At 41.8% G+C, this 23,975-nt stretch overlaps 1 protein-coding gene across 6 annotated transcripts in view; it reads left to right on the top strand.

Annotated features, from left to right (window-relative positions):
- RAD50 (RAD50 double strand break repair protein) overlaps positions 1–23,975 on the top strand; it is an 81,359-nt gene that overhangs the window by 40,292 nt on the left and 17,092 nt on the right. For all 6 annotated transcript variants that reach the window (XM_084838834.1, XM_084838833.1, XM_084838831.1 and 3 more), the window contains 12 exons: positions 821–1,003; positions 1,352–1,509; positions 6,018–6,193; positions 7,299–7,536; positions 9,729–9,918; positions 10,271–10,397; positions 11,845–12,038; positions 12,204–12,314; positions 15,677–15,769; positions 15,849–15,962; positions 20,089–20,216; positions 22,714–22,938. In XM_084838834.1, coding sequence (XP_084694960.1) covers positions 821–1,003; positions 1,352–1,509; positions 6,018–6,193; positions 7,299–7,536; positions 9,729–9,918; positions 10,271–10,397; positions 11,845–12,038; positions 12,204–12,314; positions 15,677–15,769; positions 15,849–15,962; positions 20,089–20,216; positions 22,714–22,938 — 1,937 coding nt within the window. The remainder of the gene's footprint in view (positions 1–820; positions 1,004–1,351; positions 1,510–6,017; positions 6,194–7,298; positions 7,537–9,728; positions 9,919–10,270; positions 10,398–11,844; positions 12,039–12,203; positions 12,315–15,676; positions 15,770–15,848; positions 15,963–20,088; positions 20,217–22,713; positions 22,939–23,975) is intronic.

Here is a 23,975-nt window from a genome sequence, read left to right as displayed (position 1 = left end):
ATATAGTGGTGGCGTACCATAAAGTTTTAGCATCTTTCCCCGTAAAAAAACCTTTGATAGTAATTCCGCATACGTATTTGGAGATAACTGAAATAATGCAGGAGATGGATCCATGCAACACTCACCCTGTTGCAACTATTGGCTCCAAGTATGAGCCTCAATTCTGGCATGAGTAAACTGAACCATCCCACCCCAGGCTTGTCTTCAAGAAACCATGTGCATATTTTGAATCTCTGGTTGTGCTATATGACACTTTGGCAATGGAAAATTCTAATTTCTTTCTTTCCCTTTTATTACCTTGTATTGACACAGTATAGCGATAAAATGTGAATGATGTGGCACCAGTGGAGAATTGGACTCCAAGGTTTTTACTCAGTCTTGTTACCTGCTAAAGTGATAAACCTGTGTCTGGGCTCTTTTGCTTCAGACTGCATGTGGGGGTTCACATGAGCTCCCTTATACATGTTCCATTCACATGGAAAAAACAGCAACAGGGAGAACAGTTCTAACCTAGCCCTCTACCTGAATTGCTGCTTTTTTAGGTGCAGGGAACCTTTTCATTGGGAGGAGCATTCAACCATGTGAGCCACCACCTGCAGTCTGAAATAGTACAATGCAGACTTATGTTTACTGTATCAGCGAGAAATAGAACTGACAGTTAAGAAAGGACTTCAACAGCTACAAAGAGTATCTTGTATTTGTTACTAATACTGTTTTTCACTCAGTGTATAACATTCCAGTTTTGATGATCTTTTACATTTGTTAGAATATGTGTTCTTAAGAGGTATAAAAAACCAGCTCCTTTTACTTCTCTGTTTAGAAACATGAACTAGATGAAGCTGAGAAGAATTGCAATGTCGAAGCCCTAGAAATGGAAATACAGGGGCTGCAAAGAGAGAAGGCAAATTTGGACGGTTTTCTTCGGAAACTGGATAAAGAAATGGAGCAGTTGAACTTTAATACTACAATAATAACCCAGATGGACATGCTGAAGAAAGATAAAGTAGTGTATTTTCTCTGACACTGCTAATATGCTAGGACACACAGAATATGTCAAGTGTTACCTTAAAATAGTGGGTGGTTCAAAAGTAATGCCAAATCCATGGTGCCATGGTTTGGCATTGTGTGAATGAGTCATAGCTTGCCACTTGGAACAAAATTGCAAACTAAGGCAGGGAGGGAATCGTAGAGTGCAAGGGAGCACACTAGCTTGAAGTTTGGCATTATGTCTGAACCAGCCCAACATTTTCAGAATTATAAATGATTTGTTTGCTTATCAAGTGTTTTGACACTAATTTTGTAACTGTTAAAACCAAACCAAAACTTATTTGTAGGTATCTTTTTTTAAAAGGCAGACAAAGAAGAACAAATCAGAAAAATAAAATCCAGGCACAATGAAGAGTTAATCTCCTTGATGGGATATTTTCCAAACAAAAAACAGCTTGAAGATTGGCTTCACTCTAAAAATAAAGAAATTAATCAGACAAGAGACAAACATGCTAAGCTCAAGTAAGTTTTGCTCAACTGAAATGTGCATGAATTTTGCTGCAGTAGTGGGGAGATTTGTAGTCATTAAACAACTTTTTCATCTTTTGTTTATTAGTAGAGGACACAATCTGCTACATATTGCCACTAAAGAACCTGTGCTTGTTGCAATAACTGCTGTTTAAATGAATAATTATGCATGATGGTTTGTATCCAAAAATTATTTTCAACATTTTATCTTTCCTTTTCATTAAAAATAAATCCAATACTTGTAAACAAATATGCAAAGAATAAAATATGTAGAAAGTTATCCAGCTGCATTCAAAACACAGTTTTAAAAGGGCATACCTGAAAATGCTGAAAAAGGTAAGTCATAGTTGCCTGGTGAAAGGTGAGAAGTGATGGGATCAGGCTAACTTCTTTAGGCAGAGCATTCATTGCCTTGGTGCCACCATATAGAGTGTATTGCATTAATCTGCACGGATGACTGTGGCCAAAAATCTATAGTATGTCATCTTACTTTACTGTATTCTTTGTTTAATTCGCAGGAATTGGGAATACTCCCTATTCTATACATAGTGTGCTGGTGGCAGTGATGCCTTGCCACAAACGGCACAGCTGACAGTGGTGGCGGGGGGTGGGGGTGGAACATGGAGCAGGGATCTCAAAGGTCAGGCGGGCTTACATGAGTGGGGGCAGTTCTTAAGATACTCTGGTCTCTGACTGTTTAGGACTTTTAACAGTCAGAACAGGACTTTGAGGAAGGAAGTGGAGGAGACAAACAAAACCAGGAGTGAGGGTGGAAGGAAGTGGAGGAGACAGACTTGGGAGATAGGGTGGTGTGACAGATGGAAACATGCCAGAGAGAAAGAGATTCTCCTATGGTTTGCTGCTTAGATAGCTGAATGATGGAGGAGGGAAAGGGTTGTATGCATTGAAATTTACCAGTCACCTAGTTGTTGGAAGGTTTTGTCCCTTGCCCATGCAATTATGAATGTGTAGTTCTTGAATTTTTTCTTGTATAATTGTGTCTTGTTGTTCAATCGTTAAGTCGTGACCCTGTGGACCATAGCACGCCAGGCCTTCCTGTCCTATGCTCTCTCCCGAAGTGTGCTCAAATTCATATTCATTGTATCGGTGATGCTATCTAGCCATCTCATCCTCTGCCGTCCCCTTCTCCTTTCGCCTTCAATCTTTCTCAGCATCAGGGTCTTTTCCAGGGAGTTTTCTATTTGTATTAGGTGGCCAGAATATTTGAGCTTCAGCTTCAGTATCTGACCTTCCAATGAGCACTCAGGGTTGATTTCCTTTAGGATGGACTGATTTGACCTCCTTGCAGTCCAGGGGACTCGTAATAGTCCTCCAGCACCACAGTTCGAAAGCATCAATTCTTCGGCGCTCAGCCTTCCTTATAGTCCAGCTCTCACAGCCATACGTTACTACTGGGAAAACCATAGCTTTGATTAGACGGACCTTTGTCGGCAAGGTGATGTCTCTGCTTCTTACTATGCTGTCTAGGTTGGCCATAGCTTTCCTCCCAAGGAGCAAGCGTCTTTTAATTTCATGGCTACAGTCACCGTCTGCGGTGATCTTGGAGCCCAAGAAACTAAAATCTGTCACTGCTTCCATTTCTTCCCCTTCTATATGCCAGGAAGTGATGGGGCCAGATGCCATGATCTTAGTTTTTTTAAAGTTGAGTTTCAAACCAGCTTTTGCACTCTCCACTTTCCCCCTCCACCAGAGGCTCTTTAGATCCTCTTCGCTTTCTGCCATTAGGGTGGTATTGTCTGCGTATCTGAGGTTGTTGATAATTCTCCCGGCAATCTTAATTCTGACCTGCGATTCATCCAGCCTGGCGTTTCTCATGATGTACTCTGCATATAAGTTAAATAAGCAGGGCAACAATATACAACCTCGTTGTGCTCCTTTCCCAATTTTGAACCAATCGGTTGTTCCGTGTCCAGTTCTTACTGTTGCTTCTTGGCCCTCGTACAGGTTTCTCAGGAGACAGGTAAGGTGGTCTGGTACTCCCATCTCTTTAGGAATTTGCCACAGTTTGTTGTGATCCACACAATCAAAGGCTTTAGTGTAGTCAATGAAGCAGAAATAGACATTTTTGTGGAATTCTCTTGCTTTCTCCATGATCCAGCGAATGTTGGCGATTTGATCTCTAGTTCCTCTGCCTCTTCTAAACCCAGCTTGTACTTCCGGTAGTTCTCGGTTCACATGCTGCTGAAGCCTAGCTTGTAGGATTTTGAGCATCACCTTGCTGGCATGTGAAATGAGCGCAATGGTACGGTAGTTTGAACACTCTTTGGCATTGCCCTTCTTTGGCATTGGAATGTCAACTGACCTTTTCCAGTCTTGTGGCCACTGTTGAGTGTTCCAAATTTGTTGGCATATTGAGTGCAGCACTTTAACAGCATCACCTTTTAGGATTTTAAATAGCTCAGCTGTAATACTGTCATCTCCACTAGCTTTGTTGTTAGTAATGCTTCCTAAGGCCCACTTGACTTCACTCTCTAGGATGTCCAGCTCAAGTTCAGTGACCGCACTATCATGGCTATCAGGGACATTCAGATCTTTCCTGTATAGTTCTTCTGTGTATTCTTGCCACCTCTTCTTAATCTCATCTGCTTCTGTTAGGTCCCTGCCTTCTTTGTCCTTTATCATGCCCGTCTTTGCACAAAACGTTCCCTTGAGATCTCCAATTTTCTTGAAGAGATCTCTAGTCTTTCCCATTCTATTGTTTTCCTTGATTTCTTTGCATTGTTCATTTAAGAAGGCCTTCTTGTCTCTCCTTGCTATTCTCTGGAACTCTGCATTCAGTTGGATATATCTTCCCCTTTCTCCCTTGGTTTTCACTTCCCTTCTTTCCTCAGCTACTTGTAAAGCCTCAGTGGTTGGGGCATAGACTTGAATTACTGTGATATTGAATGGTTTGCCTTGGATTCGTGTTGAGATCATTCTATCGTTTTTGAGATTGTACCCCAGTACTGCTTTTCCCACCCTTTTATTGACTGTGAATGCTACTCCATTTCTTCTAAGGGATTCTTGCCCACAGTCGTAGATATAATGGTCACCTGACTTAAATTCACCCATGCTTGTCCATGTTAGTTCACTCATTCCCAAGATGTCAATGTTCAATCTTGCCATCTCATGTTTGACCACCTCCAGCTTACCTTGATTCATTGATCTGACATTCCAGGCTCCTAAACAATATTGTTCTTTACAGCATCAGATTTTCTTTTCACCACCAGACACATCCACAGCTGAGTGTCCTTTCGGCTTTGGCACAGCCACTTCACTCTTTCTGGCGCTACTTGGAAATACCCTCTGCTCTTCCCCAGGAGTATATTGGACACCTTCCGACCTGAGGGGCTCATCTTCCGGCGTCATATCTTTTAGCCTTGTGATACATTCCATGGGGTTTTCTTGGCAAGAATACTGGAGTGGGTTGCCATTTCCTTCTCCAGTGGACCACATTTTGTCAGAACTCTCCTCCTTGACCTGTCCGTCTTGGGTGGCCCTGCACGGCGTAGCTTATGGCTTCACTGAGTTACGCAGGCCCCTTCGCCACAACAAGGCAGTGATCCATGAAGGGGAATTGTGTCTTGATCTATGTGTAATTTGATACACTGGCAAGTAATGCATTATTTTAAACCAGGGGTGCAAAGCTTCATGCCTGGGGACCAGATCTGACCCTCATGGGTCCCAGTCTGGCACTCAAGGGTTCCCAGAAGGCCATGCACCTAGTAAGATTTTCAAATGACCTATAAATAATAATAGTATTTGTCAGTGACAAGGATGCGTGTGTCTCCTCTCTCTCTCTCTCTCTCTCTCTCTCTCTCTCTCAGCCTGAATATGAGACATTGGTCAGGAGGACTGAACAATTATTTTCCAGGTTGAGGAAGGCTCTGTGAAAGTGGCCCTGTTCTGTTGTCATGTTTCTGTTGGGGTTATGCTGTAGGCTTGTACACTGCCTCCTGTCTCCCATCCCTTATTGCATACTGATTCCTTCCTCTCTTTCCTGGTTTTCTCATACTTTTCTATGATAATGTTTAAATTGGGCAAACTATGATTAATGTTAAACTCCAAAGCATGGTTTGAAATTAGTTTGCAAACTATAGTTTGGAATTAAGCACTGGAAAGTTATGGTTAGAGCAACATGGAAATTAAGGAGGATATTGGTGAGCTAGAGTAGAAGAGCAAGTGCATAAACCCAAGGTGCATTCCTGGTTCTCCAAACGATGGTTTATAAGATTTTGTCTGAACTAAGTCAATTTGAGAACCTTGCCTTAAACGCATGCACAGAATTCTCTAAGTAACAAAAAAGAGGCTATTTTTAATTAGTGGTTATCATCTGGCAGGCCTCCTCCATCCAGCCTATAAGTTGGCAAGCTTATAGTTACAACTCTTTATTTTACTTTATATTAAACAAGCAGCATTTTCAACCCACTTAAAAAAGTTAAAATTGCTCTTGCACGTCCTTTTAAAAAATCTCATTTCTGATTACAATACTTATGTTTCAGCAAAGAACTTGCTTCAGCAGAGCAAAACAAAAATCATATTAGCACTGAACTAAGGAAAAAAGAGGAGCATTTGTCCAGTTATGAAGAACAGCTTTTTGATGTTTGTGGAAGCCAGGATTTTGAAAGTGATCTCTACAAACTTCAGGATGAAATTGAAAAAACATCCAAGAAGCGAGGCAAGTTCGTACAACTCTCTCTCCACTCCCTTATAGTTTTCTGTAAAGTTGTACATATTTCAGTTTTAAATTATGCTGGATGCTGATGAGTGTATTGCCCTATTTTGTATATTATTTACACCTTTGCTTTTTATAGTTATAATAATAAAGACAGCTGTTTTTGAATATGCAAATGGTTAGTGTGAAATTGAAATTGCACCTCAAGTCTTTCCTGTAGATATCTAAAATGCTTCAGACTTCCTCTTGCTTTATGCGTCTTTTTTTCATATTAAAACAACTTCCATACATCCTTTTACTTCAGGTGATCAGTAATGTACACTGTGACCCTTCCATGTTCCTAGCTCCAGGACAGCGACAGTGAGGGTATTTTCTGTATGCCAGCACCAAGACCGAGGGTCTCGGCATAGCAGTTTGTAGGATCACCCTGCCCCAAAAGATTTGTGAAGGGCCTATACTAATATCATTAGGCAACGGGCTCAGACTTATTTTAAAGAGTCCTTTAAATAATTTTTTTATTGTGAGTTTTAACAAAATAAAAAACCAAAAAAAATATATAACATATATGATGTAAATGTTCTCTTAAATTACTTACCTGCTTTTTCGAATGTAACACATGAACAGCATAAATGGATCCTTCGTGTCCTTTTGGTTGCTAAAAGACTGATACTATGATACTGGAAAGATAAAAGCTCACCGCCTATAATGCAATGGATTGAAGATTTAGCAACGCTAGCAATATTTGAAAGAGTGGTATTTAGGCATAACTTGCAAATGGACTTATATATTTGGATATCTGGTCTGAGTTGTGCTTCTGCTGTTTTGCTGGCAAAGTTGGATTTACTGAATTGGTATTTTATCTGTTCTTTGCTGCTTGTTTTGTTTTATCTGTTTCTTAAAACATTTCCTTTGTGTTTTTACTTTAACGTTGACTTCATGTTCATTGTTGACTTGCTTCTAAGCTCCTTTGGAGGCTTTTTAGTGGAAAAGGAACATAAGTGTTTGAAAGTAGAAATGTAATCTCTCCCTTGTTGCCTTGATTGGTGAATTTGATAAAATAGTGCTGTCTTATCAATATAGTATTAATGATTTTTTTCCTTTAAAACAGCCATGCTTGCTGGAGCCACAGCAGTTTATTCACAGTTCATCACACAATTAACAGATGAAAAAGAATCTTGTTGTCCAGTTTGTCAGAGGGTCTTCCAGTCAGAGGTAGAACTGCAGGAAGTAATAGATGATCTCCAGGCCAAGCTGCGCCGTGCTCCAGACACACTGAAGACAACAGAGTCTGAGCTAAAGAGGAGGGAGAAAAAACGTGATGAAATGATGTCGCTTAAACCTGTCAGGTGAGGCAGAAACTGTAGAAATATATAAGACAGGCATTCAGAAAATACAACTATTTTAAAATCACTTCTTGGATGGGCTCTTGGGAAGGAGCTTTTATATACCTTTATTTATAATATTTATATGAGGCATATAAATCTTAGATTTATGCAACATATATGGCATCCAAAGTGGCTTCCAATATAAGATAATACAGTGGTTTGGATCCTGACTTGCCCATCTATGAACAGAAGGGACTCCAATCAAACGGAGGCTCCAGCTGGCAGAAGGGGAAGAGGAGAGGTCTTTTTGTAGTTGAAGGGGGAGAGGAGGGATTTTGTTGTTCACACCCACTCCCACCCCATCCCAGTGCCACTTCTCATGCTCCTCTGGAGGGTCCCCCAGTCACCCTGAGCAGATTCTTGGGATGGCACAAGGGGAAAGGGGAACTGGCAAAAATCCCCTCCCCTCCACTCGGTCCTGTAGTGGGAGTATGCCATGACTGGATTTCTACTCACAGGAAATTAGGATCTAAGCCAATAACATCCAAAAGAAACAAAATCATAATATATGGAACAAAACAAATATAAAACAGAATTAAACAAAACTACATCATCAAGACAGAATTTTTAAAAATAGTGATCACATAACATTAAAATCTTGCCTAAAGCAGGCAGTTTTCACAGTCCTCCTGAAGCTGGGGTGCAGAACCTCTTTCAGGCCAAGGGCCAGATTCTATTTTGGAGAAGCTCTTGAGGGTCACATTCCAGTGATGGGAGAGGACAAAGGCAAAAGGGGCAGGGGCAGAATACAAAAGAAATAATGGCATGTTTTCTCTTCAAGCTCTTCCTGCCAGTAACTGAGCCTTAGGAGATGCATTTCAACCTTTTAGAATGGGGGAAAACCTGCAAAAGCTGGGAAACTACCAAACAAGGGTTGGATGGGACCCCATAAGGCTGGATTTGGCCCCTGCCCCTGAGGTTCTGCACCACTGTCCTAAAGGTTGAAACTGAGGGGACCAAAGGGTTCCAGAGCCTCAGCATCACTACTGGGAAAGCCCCATCCCATGAACTTAACGTTTCCCACTTGAATCGGTGGTAGAATGCACAGCTGCTGCAATGATCTTAGCAGGCAAACAGGATCATGTGGAAGCGGTGGTCCTTTAAATACTTTGGGCCGCACCAAAGCCCATATAAGTCTAACCAGTATAACCAGCACTCTGAATTGGGCTTGAAAATAAACTGGGAGGCAATTCAGATTGAAAAATATTAAAATGTTAAGCTCTAAATAGTAAGCCTCCAATAACAGTCTGGCAAAGATAGCCTCACATAAAGTGTGTTTCAATAATCCAATCTAGATTTAACCAAAGCATGTGCAACAGTGGTCAGATCTGCCTTCCCCAAAAGGAGCTGCAGCTCCTGTATCAGCCAGAACTGTGCAGAAGCTCTCCTGGCCACAGTGGAATGAGTGAGCTGATAAGTACTCCCAGGCTGCAAACTTGGTATTCCAGAATGAGTGCTGCTCCATTGGAAGAGGCTGTAAAGCCATTCTCGGTTTGGCTTTCCTAGTGACCAAAATCACCTCCATCATGTCTAAATAAATCATGTCTAAGCTTCAAACTAAGCTTAGAGTTTGTCCATATTCATCCCATTGCAGCCTCTAGAAACAGAGGCTCCATTGCTTCTCTGGAAACTGAAGGGAAGGAGAGAGAGTGCATGAAGAGACGATGATGTTTTGGCAGGGCTACAGCCAGTAGGCTGTAAACCCTTCAAAGACCAATTGTCACATTGCATTTTGCATATGCATGCTTACATAAGCACACACCAGAATGTGTGAATTTTGCAAACTAGGAATGGCTGTCCCAGCATTAACTTTTGTTTTGGGCATAAAGGTGGGAGTAGGACAGATTTGCCCAGCACTAGGAATATATGTTGAGTTAAATACGTTCAATCTATTATTTTTTGACATTTCATGATGGTAATGGAGATAATTTTTATTCACAGGGGGCAGCAATAAATAGTGACATTCCATAATATTGAGTTTTTAAATACTTGATAAATTAAGCTAAATCAAACACAAGTGAAGAGATGTTTTCTGTAAAATTATTCTGTATAGGCCACTTGTGAATCCAAGCCCAACTGTCTCTTGTACTGAGCTGATTCTGTTGCTGTTATAGAAGGAATGTATTGTCATGAATTTTATATTTCTTGTTAAGGCAAATGGTAACTGAACTCCAAGAAAAGGACATACCTGACTTAAGGAACAAGCTACAGACTCTCAACAGAGAGATTCAACGCATTAAAGGTGATATAGAAGAACAGGAAACCCTCTTGGGTACTCTCATGCCTGAGGAAGAAAGTGCCAAAGCATGTCTGCAAGATATTACATTTATGGAAAGGTATCAGGTAAGTGTACTGCACAGGTCAGGCTGCATATTAAAGCCCCCCTTCACTTTACTCATGTGAAGAGGCAAAGGGTGTTGAAATGGGCTATGTCCCTGTCCAGGTTTTCTTCCTCTACTTCTTCAAGTAGTGTGAAGGAGGCCTGAATTGGGCATAGGGAGGCACACATAGGCTTCATGTTTCCCCATGGCATATGTACTAAATGCACCAAGCTACAATGGGAAAGAGTGGGCCCCATTATGTCCTAGGGTGATCATTATGCATGTGGGCACTTGCACCTGCAGTGGACTAATTGGAATCCAAAACATGATATCAAGCACTACAAGAATATCAGCATTTTCCTGTTATTTTCCAGACTGATCTAAGAGATGTTGAGCGAAAAATTGCACAGCAAGCTACTAAGCTGCAGGGAGTAGATTTAGGTCGAACTCTTCTACAAGTGAGCCAGGAAAAGCAAGAGAGAAAACATCAGTGGGACACAGGTAACCAGATATGAACAAGTGCTAGTCTACTTCCATAACTGAGGCTCTGAAATCTATTTCTGTATTTCCTACATGGGTATGAAGAAAGGCACACACTGGCCTGGTCCACACATAATGCTAACCCATAGTATGAGTTGTTCAATTCTGGGTTGTCATGATGTCTGAACACAGCCATGCTAACAAACCATAGTTTGTTAACCACAAACAACTAAGAAAGAGAACCCATGATTTATTCGGTTGTAAACTCTGGATTGTTTAAACCATGGGTGGTTGTTATGTGTGAAGCCAGGACCATGGGTTGTTTATAGATTGTTTCACCAATGCTACACAGGCAGTGGGCAAGAGCAGTAAAAAAAACCAACCAGTCGCTCTGCATGACAGTCCTACAGTGCCATGAAGGCATTTGGGCTACAGAGAGAGTGGACAGAAGAGTGAAACAACCTAGGGATTGAGAAAACAAACCATGGTTTCTTTGACCATCTGCCAGACAACCCCTGGGTAGGACAACAAATCATGGGTTAAATAAACCATGGGTTAGTATTATGTGTGAACCAGACCATTGTCTATATGTTCAGATGTAGAAATGCAATTCCCTACATTTTTTTTAATATTCCCAGAAGGAGATTGATTCAAAAATGGGTAATAGCCACCACTTGAGCATCTTGAAAACCACATCTTTCCAAAGAACAGGGAAAAGTGTAGTCATCCAGTTTTCAAATGAAATAATTACACTACCATTCATGTTGAAGTGGCTGTATCAAATTATACATATTTACAATTAAAAGAGAACAGTTAAAGCCAAAAGGTGTTCTTACTTTCACTTGTGAAAGTGACCAGTTTGATTATAAGCAATTCAGAGTTTCTTAACTCAGACAAGGAGTTCTCCCTTACGAGCCTTTGTTTCCTTAATATTTTAAAATACAATCTATAATTTTTTATTTTACATAGAGAACAACTTTCAGTAGCAAACCTTTCTTAGTGTTTATGTGCATCTATACTGTGCACAAGAAAAGGTCTTCAGTTCATGTAAAATTCCTTGTAGTCTACCTCGTCTCAGTTGAATGTAAGAATTTAACTTCACCACAACTGGTATCTTATTAAGCCACTTACGTATCTCTGGAGACCCCTTTTCCCCCAAATAGTTTTGCTAGCACCATTGTGGCAACTGTTAAATGTTTGCAGGTGTATCATCTTTAGTTCTGGTCTCTTCTGTGATAAATCATAGTAGTATCACTACCACATCATACTACTACTACATATACAAGTCTACCAATTATATTATGTTCATGTGGCTACAGCAGATATCTTATTTTTCATTTTGAGCCAAGTAAAGTTATATCCTCCAGTGCTGATAGTACTTTAGATAAGATTTCATCTAGTTAAGATGAAAATTGTATTTTGACACTCTAGTTTACTGTATTGTGCCTTTCTCTAATTATACCTGCAGTTACAGGCAAAATTGAATTGAAGCAAACTCTTAAACAAGACCAGCAAAATCAAATCCAATATCTAAAGAGTACAGTGAATGAGCTTAAAGCAGAGAAACTTCAGATTTCCAGTTGTATGCAACGTCGACAGCAGCTGGGAGAGCAAACTGTGGAGCTGACTACTGAGGTGCAATCCTTGAACAGAGAGATCAAGGTAAGATGAATAACTAATATAGATGCTAACATGGGTTGTTCTCCCCTGCCCCCAGTGTGTTTCAGTTTTGTTGAGCATCAAATTCTGCCAAATCATAAAAAAGACCATAATGTGCAAAGACAAACTTCCAGAGCATGATGGACACAAAGGTGGTTTCTTTTTCAGGAAGCAAAGGAGCAGATATTTCCTCTGGAAACAACTTTAGAAAAACTGCAAGAAGAGAAAGAAGAGTTAATGAACAAAAAGAACACAAGTTACAAAGTGACACAAGAGAAGGTGAAGACCGCTTATCCTCAGTTGTTTGGTAAAATATAGCTTCTTGTAAGCAAGGGTGCATTCATTTCCTGGTCACAGCTCTATCTTATAATGGATTTTGGTGGCCAGAAACAATTTGAAAACACTCAAAATTAGGTAGACATGAACAGAAAAGAATGAAATTTAAGATCTTCTTAGCTAGGACCAAGCCCCCCAAATACTAGCATATTTTAGCCTTAGGAGAAGCATTTCAACCTTTTAGAATTGGGAAAAAACTGCACAAAAGCAATAAAGCAACAAAATGATAGGTGGTTGGGAGAAAGGGGGTGGGGCCAGGGGAAGGGGCGTGGCCTTGTAGGGGACTCTAGAGTGCAGATTTGGCCCTCAGGCCTTGGTCCTACATCTCTGTTCTAGTGGTTAGCCAAATGAGTTGGAATTCTGCCATCTGTTTTAATGGACTGTGAATGGAATTCTATGTCTATGCAGCATTTAGTGATGACTACTCATATACATAAATATCGTGCGCACAATCTTAGCTTCAAAACATTTTGAGTATGTTGGTATAATTTTCATAATTGAGCAGGTATATAAAGACATGGATGTGTGACTTCAAAGAGGAAACTTCTCAGAAATGAGGGACTAGTTAAAAGGATGTTGAAAGGGGAAATCCAAGAAGTTAAATCTCTTTGGAATGCTTGGAGGTTATTTAAAGCCACAATAATAGCAAGTTCAGCTAGAATGTATGCCACAAATTAGGAGGGATGCTGGCACTGTAAGCAGTCACAGTTAAGGGAGCTGTAAAAGGCAAGAAGCATTCCTTCAGAAAAATGAATGTTGCTGAAATGAGAAGAACATAAGAAACACAAATCCTGGCAAAAGAAATATAAACTGACAGTTAGTGAAACGATAATGTGAGGGGTATAATACCAGAAACATTAAGAAAAAGAATAACAATTGCTTAAATACATGAAAAACAAAAATACCCACAAAAAAACACAAACTCTGGGCTAGGGAGGCAGTCTGACGGTTACACAACAAGAGGGAAAGGAGTGCTAAAGGAGGCTAGGGAGATTTGCAGAGAAGCTGAATGAATGTACATCTGTCTTCACTGAGAAAGATGTAGGACCGATATCCGTACCTTAATTGAGTTTTTCAGGAGGGATTCTGAAGAGCCAAGTCAAATTGAGGTGGTGACATGAAGTTAGCATTTATAAGATAAAAGGATAGGTCCTTATGGATCAGTAACTGTTTAAAGAACAGGAAGCAGAGAGTAGGAATAAATGTCCCTTTTTCAGACATTTGCTATTCTGGAGAACCACAGATGTCTGCATAGCAGGCTGTTTGGCTTTGTCCCACCTCTTTGGTGATAGGGGATAAAAGAGTTAAGGGAGGAGGCCAGGAGGAGAGTTGAGAGGACAGGAGGGAGGCACTACAATACTGGCAGCTTTATTTTTGATCCCTTTTCCAATAAACCATAGCACAGAATTTGCTTTTTTCCCAGCTGCTGCATACTGGATTGATAGCTTCAGTGAGCTATCCACAGCCTTAATAACTTTTTTCCTGGTTAGTTACTGTCGTTTCAGAACCCATCAGTGTAAGGGTGAATTTTCACGTCATGCTAAGCCACCCTGAGAATAAGCCACAGTGGGTTGGTAGGTTGCCTTTAACTCCTGATAGACAATCTGTCACTCTGTGGCTTGCCGTGGCTTGCTTCCCCCTCAGTCTTCCCACCCACTCCTGGTATGTATCCTAGTTGTCTTTGCAGCAGAAATCCTTGTTTCCTTGTTCCCTACATCACCCTTTCTTCAATTGGTCCACTGGGGTTGCCAGCTCGCAAGGGAAACCCCACCTCACCCCTCCACCCTGACATCAGATTGCCAAATGTATATAATTTTCTGTGCCCTTATGAATGCCTTCGCAAACTTAAAAAAAAAAATCAGAGTCTGTTATTCAAATTATTTTGAGAGGTCCACTGTTTAGCCCAGCATACTGAGATCCTCCTCTTGTCAATGTCCTTATCAATTTCATCCTCGATTCCAGCACTTGCCATGCTAGTGAACACCTTTTTTAAAAAAAGGCTGCTTCACATAGTACCGAAGTAATTACACCCACCCCAAAAACTCCTTCTCCTGCAGCCCCCAGCCACTTTCGCATCCATCCCCCCTTTGTGCTTGTCACTTCCCTCCACTGGTCTCCGTTGTTAGCTGTCAGATATACTTATGAGCAGTAAATATATGCAAATTTCAAGGCAGAGCAGTGAGGTGGATCAGTAAACCTACACAAATTTCAAGGCAGAGCATGGAGTGAGGTGGATTGGTAAACATAAGCAAATTTCAAGGTGGACAAGTGAGGTGGATCCGTAAATATGCACAAATGTCAGGGCAAAGCAGTGAGTGGGATCGGTAAATATACACAAATTTCAAGGCAGAGTAGTAAAGCAGAGGGGGAAATTATGCAAATTTCATAACAGCAGACTTTCAAATGTGTGCACTTGTGCAAGACCAAAAAAAAAGGCTGCAAATGCGTTCAGGACACACTCTGGTCTCCTTTCTTCTTGATTTTTAGGAGCATGGGGTAGAGAACACTGACAAGGGATGAGGGAGGATGGCAGAGGCACTAGCGAGATTGAGGGGAGGGCAGGGGTTTTCACTGCTCTTGCCAGGCAGCTCTCTAGCCTTTCCTGACAACCCATGATGAAGTCATCCTGCTGGGTTCAGATGTCTCAACAAGCCACGCTGAACAACCCAACAATAAGCCATGTGTTCTCAAGGTGGCTTGTTTGTGAAAAACAACTAATGATGAAAAACTGCTCTGGGTTTGGACGTCACAACAAGCTATCCTGAAACAAACCACGGTGACAACCCATCATGCCTTATTGTGTTGTGCGAAGCAGGTCTATAACTGGAGTTAGGACATTTTGCCCCAACATGTATCATGTTCTGTTTACTTACACTGAACTTAATTTGCCATTTTAATGCCCATTCATGCAGTTTGAAGAAATCCTTTTGGAGTTCTTCACAATCTCTTTTTGTTTTTACCATCCTGAATAATTTAGTGTCATCAGTAAACTTGGACATCTCACTGTTTACCCCTAATTCTAAATAATTTATGAACAAGTGTAAAAACATCGATTCCAATACAGATCCTTGGGGGTCCACTGTTTATATCCCTCCATTGTGAGAATTGCCTTTTTTTTAATTAAGGCAATTTGAGGTAAACCTCATAAAGCTTACCTTTTCAAAAAGTTCTGATCTGATTTTTTTTAAGGTGGAGTTGGGATGTGTAATATTGTAAATGTAATTTACTTGAATAATTTGTTGCTTTTTCTGAATTTATATGCATTTCTTATAAGCAAACACTCTTCCATTTCTGTTTTCTCACAGATAAATGACATTAAAGAAAAAGTTAAAAACATCCATAACTGTGTAAAAGAGATTGAGAATTACATTCATGAAGGGAAAGAAGAATACAAACGGGTAATTAAAAAAGATAGCATATACCTTCCAAAGTGATATTAGTTGTTTTTAAATTAAAATATTTCTTTTCCTTTTATAGCAAAAGGAATCCGAACTTGATGAAGTCAAGGCTCAGCTAGCACAATGTGAGAAAAAGAAAGAGAAGATAAATAAAGAAATGGGAACAATTAGGCAAGATATTGATACTCAGAAGGTAGATCTGTCTTATTCAAACGTTATTCCCAAATATTAGGTTGATATCCACAAATGGTAGACAATAGCCCTTCTGTATGATTCCACATCAGCGGCAGAAACATTACAGGGACCGAAGGAGGGGGTATCGCTATTCTAGTGACTTGGGGCAGAAGGAGATATGGCAGGAGGAAGGGGTTGGGACATCAAAGTAGAATGGGCTATAGATACCTACACATTGTTCCCCTTCTACCCCCTCCCTCTAGCTCTCATGTGCCTGGTAGCTCATCCACTGAGCCCTCCTGTGTTGTGCTGCTATTTAATGCCAGGTCAGTCTGCAACAAGACTGCACTCATTCATGATTTAATCTCGGATGAGAAGGCCAACTTGGCATGCGTTACTGAGACTTGGGTGGGCGAGCTGGGTGGGGTTGACCTGACTCAGCTTTGCCCACCTGGGTACTTGGAGCAGCACCAACATAGCTTGGAGGGCTGGGAGTGGGGGAGTCACTGTGGTTCATAGAATTTCCATCTCTATCACCAGGAAACCACTCCACCTTGGAGCAGGCCTTGAGGGGCTGCACCTCCTGTTGGGTCATAGAGACAGATTGGGGATGCTGCTGGTGCGCTGCCCACCCTGCTGCCCAGCATCCTCCCTGACTGAGCTGACAGAAGCAGTCTCAAGTGTGGTGTTGGAGGAACCCAGGACGGTGGTTCTGGGTGACCTCAGCTTCCATGCTGAGGCTGCTCAGGACTTCACAGCCTACATGACAACCATGGGGCTGTCTTAGTTTGTCATTAGCCCAACACATGAAGTGGGGCACACCCTTGATTTGGTTTTTGCTCCAAGTTGTGAGTTGGGTGGTCTGAAGATTGGGGGGTCCATGTAACCCCATTGTCATGGTCAGACCATTTCCTGGTGAGGTCTGAACTCACGGTGTTACTTCCCTCCTGCAGGGGTGGGGGACCCATTCGGATGGTCTGCCCCAGGAGACTCGTGGAATCCAATGGATTTCTGAATGCTCTTGGGGATTTTCCAGTGGAGAGAGCTGGTGATCCAGCTGAGGCCCTAGTCTCACTGTGGAACGGTGAGATGTGGAGGGCCATCGACTTGATTGCACCTGAGTGCCTTCTCCAGCACTGTAGAGCCTGCTCCGCTCATTGGTATACTGGGGAGCTGTGGTCGATGAAACAGGCTGGGCATCAGCTAGAGCACAAATGGCATAAGGCTCGAAACAAAGATGACCGAGCACGCTCTAGAACACATACTCGTGCCTGTTGTGTGGCATTGTGGGCAGCAGAGAAGGCTTATTCTGCTGCCTCCATTGTGTTCTCGAATAGCCATCTAGCGGAACTTGTCTGGGTGACCCGGGGGTTGTTAACACCCTCCCCAATAAATGGGGCTCTGGCCCTGTCAAGGACCCACTGTGACCTTTTTGCATCACACTTTGAGGACAAAATTGCTTGTCTTCACAGCAAACTTGACACTGTTGTTATCACAGTTCCAGTCGAGGTGTCTGATGCCACCATCTGCCCGATTTTGTGGGATCAGTTCCAGTTCCTGCGGCCTGATGATGTGGACAAGGTGCTTGCAGTAATGCGACCGACCATATGCCCTCTCGATCCCTACCCCTCTTGGCTGATAAAAGCTAGCCGAGGAGGTATGACTGGGTGGGACCAGGGAGTGATAAATGCTTCCCTGTGGGAAGGAGTGGTCTCTGCTGTCTTTAAGGAGGCAGTAGTGCAGCCACTCTTGAAGAAGCCCACTCGGGACCCAGTGGTATTAGATAACTACCGCGGAGTCGCAAATACCCCTTTCCTAGGGAAGGTACTTGAGAGGACTGTGGCGGAGCAACTGCAGGCACTCTTCGAGGATACTGATTATCTAGACCCATTCGTCTGGGTTTTGATCTTGTTATGGGACTGAATCAGCCTTGGTTGCCCTGATGGATGACCTGTATTGAGAGAGGGACAGGGGAGTGCAACCCTGTTAATTCTACTTGATCCCTCATCAGCTTTTGATACCATCAACCATGGCATCCTCATGGATCGAGTCCGTGGGATGGGTATCAGAGGCACAGTGTTACAGGGGTCCTGGTTCTACCTACGGGGCCGATTTCAGAGGGTGACTATTCCTTGGCAATTGAGCTATGGGGTGCTGCAGGGCACCATCTTGTCACCAATGTTGTTTAACATCTATATGAAACCGCTGGGAGCAGCGATCATTAGGGGATTTGGAGCTAAATGCCATCAGTATGCTGATGACACACAGCTCTATCTCCCTGTGACATCTGAATCAGGAGAGGCTGTGCAAGTCCTGGATCAGTGTCTAAACTCAGTAATGGGCTGGATGAGGGCCATTAAACTGAAGCTGAATCCTGGCAAGACGGAAGCCCTGTGGGTGAGTGGGTCCCAATTCCGGGAGATAGCTCATCGCCTGTTCTGGATGGGGTTGCACTCCCTCTGAAAGATCAGGTTCGTAGTCTGGGGGTACTCCTAGATCCATCATTGTCACTGAAGCCCCAAGTGGCCACTGCGGCTCGGAGTGCCTTTTACCAGCTTTGGCTGGTTCGCCAGCTACGGCCTCTCCTGGACAGGGATAGCTTGGCCACAGTGGTACAGGCATTAGTAACATCAAGACTGGATTACTGCAACGCTCTGTATGTGGGGCTGCCCTTGAGGCTGGTCCGGAAGTTAGAGCTAGTGCAGAATGCAGCAGCTCAGCTGTTGTCGGGAGCTGACCCTTTTCAGCATGTAACTCCTTTGCTGAGGGAACTGCACTGGCTGCCTATTAGCTACTGGGCGAGGTTTAAGGTATTGGTACTAGTGTACAAAGCCCTAAACAACTTGGGACCAGGATACCTGAGCGAGCGAGCGCCTTCTTCTTTACCAACCTGCTTGGTCACTGAGGTCATCAGAGGGCTTGGTCCTGGTGGTCCCACATGGACCTGTGGCCCGGTTGGAGTCCATCAGGAAGAGAGCCTTCAGCATAGTGGCCCCCTTCCTGTGGAATTCCCTGCCTTTGGAGGTCAGGCAGGTGCCAACATTGTGTTGCTTTCAGTGCCTCCTGAAGATGTTGTTGTTCTGAGAGGCTTTCCCTGAGTGACCAGCCATGGTTTATTATGTTCATCCGTTCTTTTAAAATATTTTAATTGTTTTAATTATGGGATTTTATTCTTTTATCTTGCTGTTCACCACTGAAGTCTTTGATGTGGAGCAGTATATAAATATTGTAAATAAATAAATAAACATTAAGGGCTAGAGGAGTGACCCCCCATTAATAAAATAATACCCTACAAGTGTGTTTACTTGTAGGATATGACACATAACATAGAACACCCTGGCTTCTCTACCTTTACTCGGCCTCGAACGCCAGGGCAGGTGACGGAGGGAGCAATCCTGTGGCCACTAGACACTGTCTAGAGGGCTATAAGCTATGCTCTTTTCCGGAAACCGACCTCAGAGCCCGCGCTCCAAGGTCAGTTCCTGGAAAAACAACCCCCCACATCCGCGCTGCCTCAGAGGCAGTGCGGAGAAACCCCATCCTCCGTGCTCGGAAGAGGGGTGTGGAGTGATGGAAAAGGGGCGGGGCTGGGGGCGTTCCAGGGCGGGGAGAGCGGAGCTGCATGTATGACACATCCTGTGTGTTGTACACGCAGCCTCCTCTCCCGGTCGGCCCCCCATGGCTAGACAGCCGAAAACAGCTGTCTAGCGGAAAATAGTAGGGCAGGAGAGGCACAGAGGGAACGATCCCCCTGTGCCTCTCTTGGCTTGCTTTGGATAGACGGTTGCCTCCAAGTTCGGAGGCGGCCACTGATCTTGATACCATTGCTCTCTAAAAGTGTTGTTTTTTATAGTATGGAATTTTAAATTGGTTTTATACTGTTCCTATAACTTTCTAATCTAGACTTTATTCTTATTGCCCATCAGATATGTGATGACATGGTTCACCTCAGATTTCACTTAAAATGACTTAGCTGCCTAAAAGTAACAATTAAAATAAATGTACAGCGGTGACTGTAGACAAAACACTGCTAAATTTTGTGAAGTAAACACATAGTCCATTGTTAACTAACACCCATGCACATCAAACAGTATTGGTACAAACTGATGCAGCATAACTCACTAATATATTTTATTTGAATTTAGATTCAGGAGCGGTGGTTAGAAGATAACCTTACTTTAAGAAAAAGAAATGAAGATCTAAAAGAGGTTGAAGATAGCATAAAGCAACATTTGAAGGAGATGGGGGAAATGCAAGTCCCACAACTGAAAAAGTATCTTCTGATCTTCCTTTTTAAAGAAAAAATATTTCTTAGTGCAAAGCCTGAGGTCTTACCTATTTGCATATTTACCACATCGTGGTAGAGGAATTGCTTATACACAAAATTATTTTCCTCCTCCTTTGCTTAGATCATCTCATCTTCTAGTTCTTTGTACACATGATTATCCTTGGGCCAGCTATAGCACAAGCAGGTTGATTATACTGATTCTAACAGTGGCCAGACAGATTCCTCTGGGTAGCCCATAAACCGGGTATGAAGACAACAGCCTTTCCCACATTGTCTTTCCTTAGCATATGATATTCAGAAGTGTACTGCCCCTGCTGCTGGAATTTCCACTCATCTATCATGGCTAACAGTCATTGGTAGACCAATTCTCCATGAGTCTGTCTAATTCTCTTCCAGAGCCAGTCCCTGACACTTCCATATCTTGCTTGCAGCTGGATGGGTCTTGATTAGAGATGTAAAACTTCTGGAAATGTTGAGGCCATGGGGAAAAAAAGTTTTTTTCTGGTGGTGAGTTTTTTTTTTTTTTAAAAATGGAAATTTTGAGGAAATGGAAAAATAAGGAATAGTGGTTTTTTTATCGCTCTTTACAGATCCCCAGGCTGGGGAGGGCTATTTTAGGAACATAAAGCAGCTTTTCTGTTCCTAAAGTTATTTCATGTATGACTTATTTTGCTCATAAAATTACTATATTTTAAAACTTTTAAAAGTAAATTCAGTAAATTTGTAATTATTGTCTGAATAATACATTAAATGACCCCTACGGCATCAGAGACACAGGACTGTATAGAACAAAACCCAAGCTGTCAAGAATGCACATTTACTGTCGAGAATGCATAGTGGTGACGCTACTCACACATTGGGAAGGTGAGCATAGATGTCTATCAGTAAAATATACTTTAGTTCAATAATTTTAATAAGGAGTGAAAGAACTAACTATACTCGGAATCTTACAGAGAGATTTAAAAATATTTTTCCCCATGGCTTCATTATTTCCAGACATTTTACATCTCTAGTCTTTCTACAAAAGTGTTCTTATTGCATAGTTTTTATCAATCATTTTGTGGGGAGTAAGGCCAGAAAACAATATATAAATACATTTTCTTAAATTCTAAAAATATTTCATAATCCAAAGCTGTTCAATTTTTCAAATTTTTCGGGAAAAGAACAAACAAGATTATGTCTATTGTGAGACATAATCTTTGTAAACCACCCAGGGACTCTCAACTTATGGAGTAGTATAGAAATGTAATAAATAATAACATAAGAATGGTACTGCTCTGGTCAGCCTCACCTGGAACACTGTGCACCAGTTTTGGGCCCCACAGTTTAAGAAGCATAGCAACAAAGATGGTGAGGGGCCTTTATATACTTTTGGGAGGCTATGAAATAAGTCTAGCTTGTTTTCACTTAATTTATCTATGTCTCACTGATTTTATTTATTTAATAGATTTATATACCACTTACATATTTTTTAAAAAATCTCTAAATGGTTATTAAGCTACATTCCTAAGGATACATTTCTAGTCTTAAATCAACCTAGGTCTAAACATTATTACTGAAATGTAGGGCGCAATACTATGGATTGTGCCCTGGGTACTCGTAAGCCCCCGAACTCAGAGGCTTATGAGTATCTTATGCAGAGAGGGAGGAAAGATCTTAGGACTGCCACCCCGGTCTCCTCCCCTCCCCTCGGAACGTCGCACCAGCTACGAAGGCAAGGGGGCGGGGAGCGTGGTTTCCTGCCTCCGAACTCGGTGCCCTGTCTACGAGCACAGAGCCAGGAACCTGAAAATTCCTATGTCCCCCATATGCTTCCTATGGGACATAGGATTGCTCCCTCCAACTTCTTATCAAGATAAATGATTATAACAACGTACGTATAAAAACATTTTAGAATTCTGTGACATGTTACAGGCGTGTTTGTGACACAAGAATTACTTCTTTGACTCCGTCCTGTCTTGTGAGTATGTGTTTTCAAAAGATAAAGATAACTCTGTAATCCCCCCAGAGAACATTAGTTATTGGGCAGATTAGAAATGTAATAAATAAATGTATATATGATCTGAGAAGATTCTTCTTGTCACCTTATCTGATCATATTCCAGTTTTTATTATCCTTTTACACTTTAGGTTACTATAAATCTAATATGGGCACTGACCTGGTGCCCCAAGTACAAAACTTGGCACTTATTGTTTGGATTCCTTTCTTACCAGTAAAGAGTACCAATGAGCCAATCATCAATAATTGTGTGGCACTTCTGTTTCCCATCTGAGAAGCCTTAAGGATAAGACAGGTTTAATTACTCTTGTACCAAGAGGCCTTAGCTATTGGAATCCCATATTTTAATCCAGAATTCTTTTGCAGGAATCTAATTATAGAATTTCCTAATTTTGCAGCAGGGGCAAGGTGGTGCAAATATGGAAGATTTGCCACAGTGTGTACCATATAAAACATAACAAAGCTGTTATGTTTTCCTTTACAGGGACAAACAGCATTTAGAGGAGAAAATAGAAGGTTTGAAAAGAAACCACAGTTTGGCACTTGGTCGACAGCGTGGATTTGAGGAAGAGATCCTTAGGTATAAGAAAGAACTGAGAGATTCACAGTTTAAAGATGCTGAGGAGAAATACAGAGAAATGATGATAGTTATGAGAACAACAGAGCTGGCAAACAAGGATCTTGACGTTTACTACAAAGCACTGGATCAGTGAGTTATGTTATATGGTAACAATCTTTCCATTGCAAAGTAACCTCAATAATGCTCTTTCACAAATCAATAATATACTCATGAGAAAATATTTGGGGGAGCAAAATGAAGAACCATGGGATAAGAACAACTTAATTTCCTATCGGTAACTGAGGCAGGCATCACACTTCTTAGACTGCAACTTTTCGAAACATAGAACTTCATCTTGCTCCATTCTTGCGTAGTTCATGGTGAAATTAGTGAACTGGTCCAAGGGAAATCTATATTTTAGGTGGCAAATGGGCTGATAAATCTGGGTTACCTGTGGCCAGTGGTTGAGTCACCCTATGCCCACTCATACTCAACTTTAGGTATAGGCAGTGTATAAGTACAACTGGGGTTTGTTTTGATAACTATCAGTCCATTTGCCCTTCTGATGCATAAGGAGAACCTTAAATCTTTGGCTGGAATTTTATTCTCCATGTTGGTTTGAGAAAGGCATTCCACAATGGGTTAACTCTCCCTATCACGCAGGAAAAGCAGGAACCATGTGTCAGAGTTTTGAATAATCTGTTGGTCCCAGGTGCCTCCTTGCCAGTTTATTCCTGCTTTTCCCAGGATAGAGCTACTTCTCATCTCCCCCTAAGCCTATTCTACTTTCCTGTTATTGATCTTACTCTAAAAAAAATCCTTTGCTTTCTTACCTCTTCTTCTAAATCTCCAAGTTTTTGTCTTAAAAAAAAAAGAAATCTTTTTATTCTCCTCTTCTTCTGCCACTCTACTTTCACTTTCCTCATGGCTCCCCTGACAAAGAAGACAAGCTCTAAGGCTGCAAGCAAACAGAAAGTGGTTACTCATGTCCGGATCATCAGTATCCTGCTAAAATCAAAATCATCTTTGCCACCTGCAAGAAGTGCAATTTCTCTGACCTCACGCAAGAAGATTGGCTTTGAGATAACCATCTTGCCAGCTATGGCCGCTAACTGAATCTTGCCGAAAAGGAGTAGAGAGGCGCAGATCCATCCAAGAGGGAAATGGCTGAGGTCGAGGGAATTGGA

This window comes from Heloderma suspectum, chromosome 2, assembly GCF_057233095.1.
Source record: "Heloderma suspectum isolate Gila_16-S chromosome 2, 16-S_ref, whole genome shotgun sequence".
NCBI classification, from domain to species: Eukaryota; Metazoa; Chordata; class Lepidosauria; order Squamata; family Helodermatidae; genus Heloderma; species Heloderma suspectum.
This window is presented reverse-complemented; position numbering and strand designations above follow the sequence as displayed.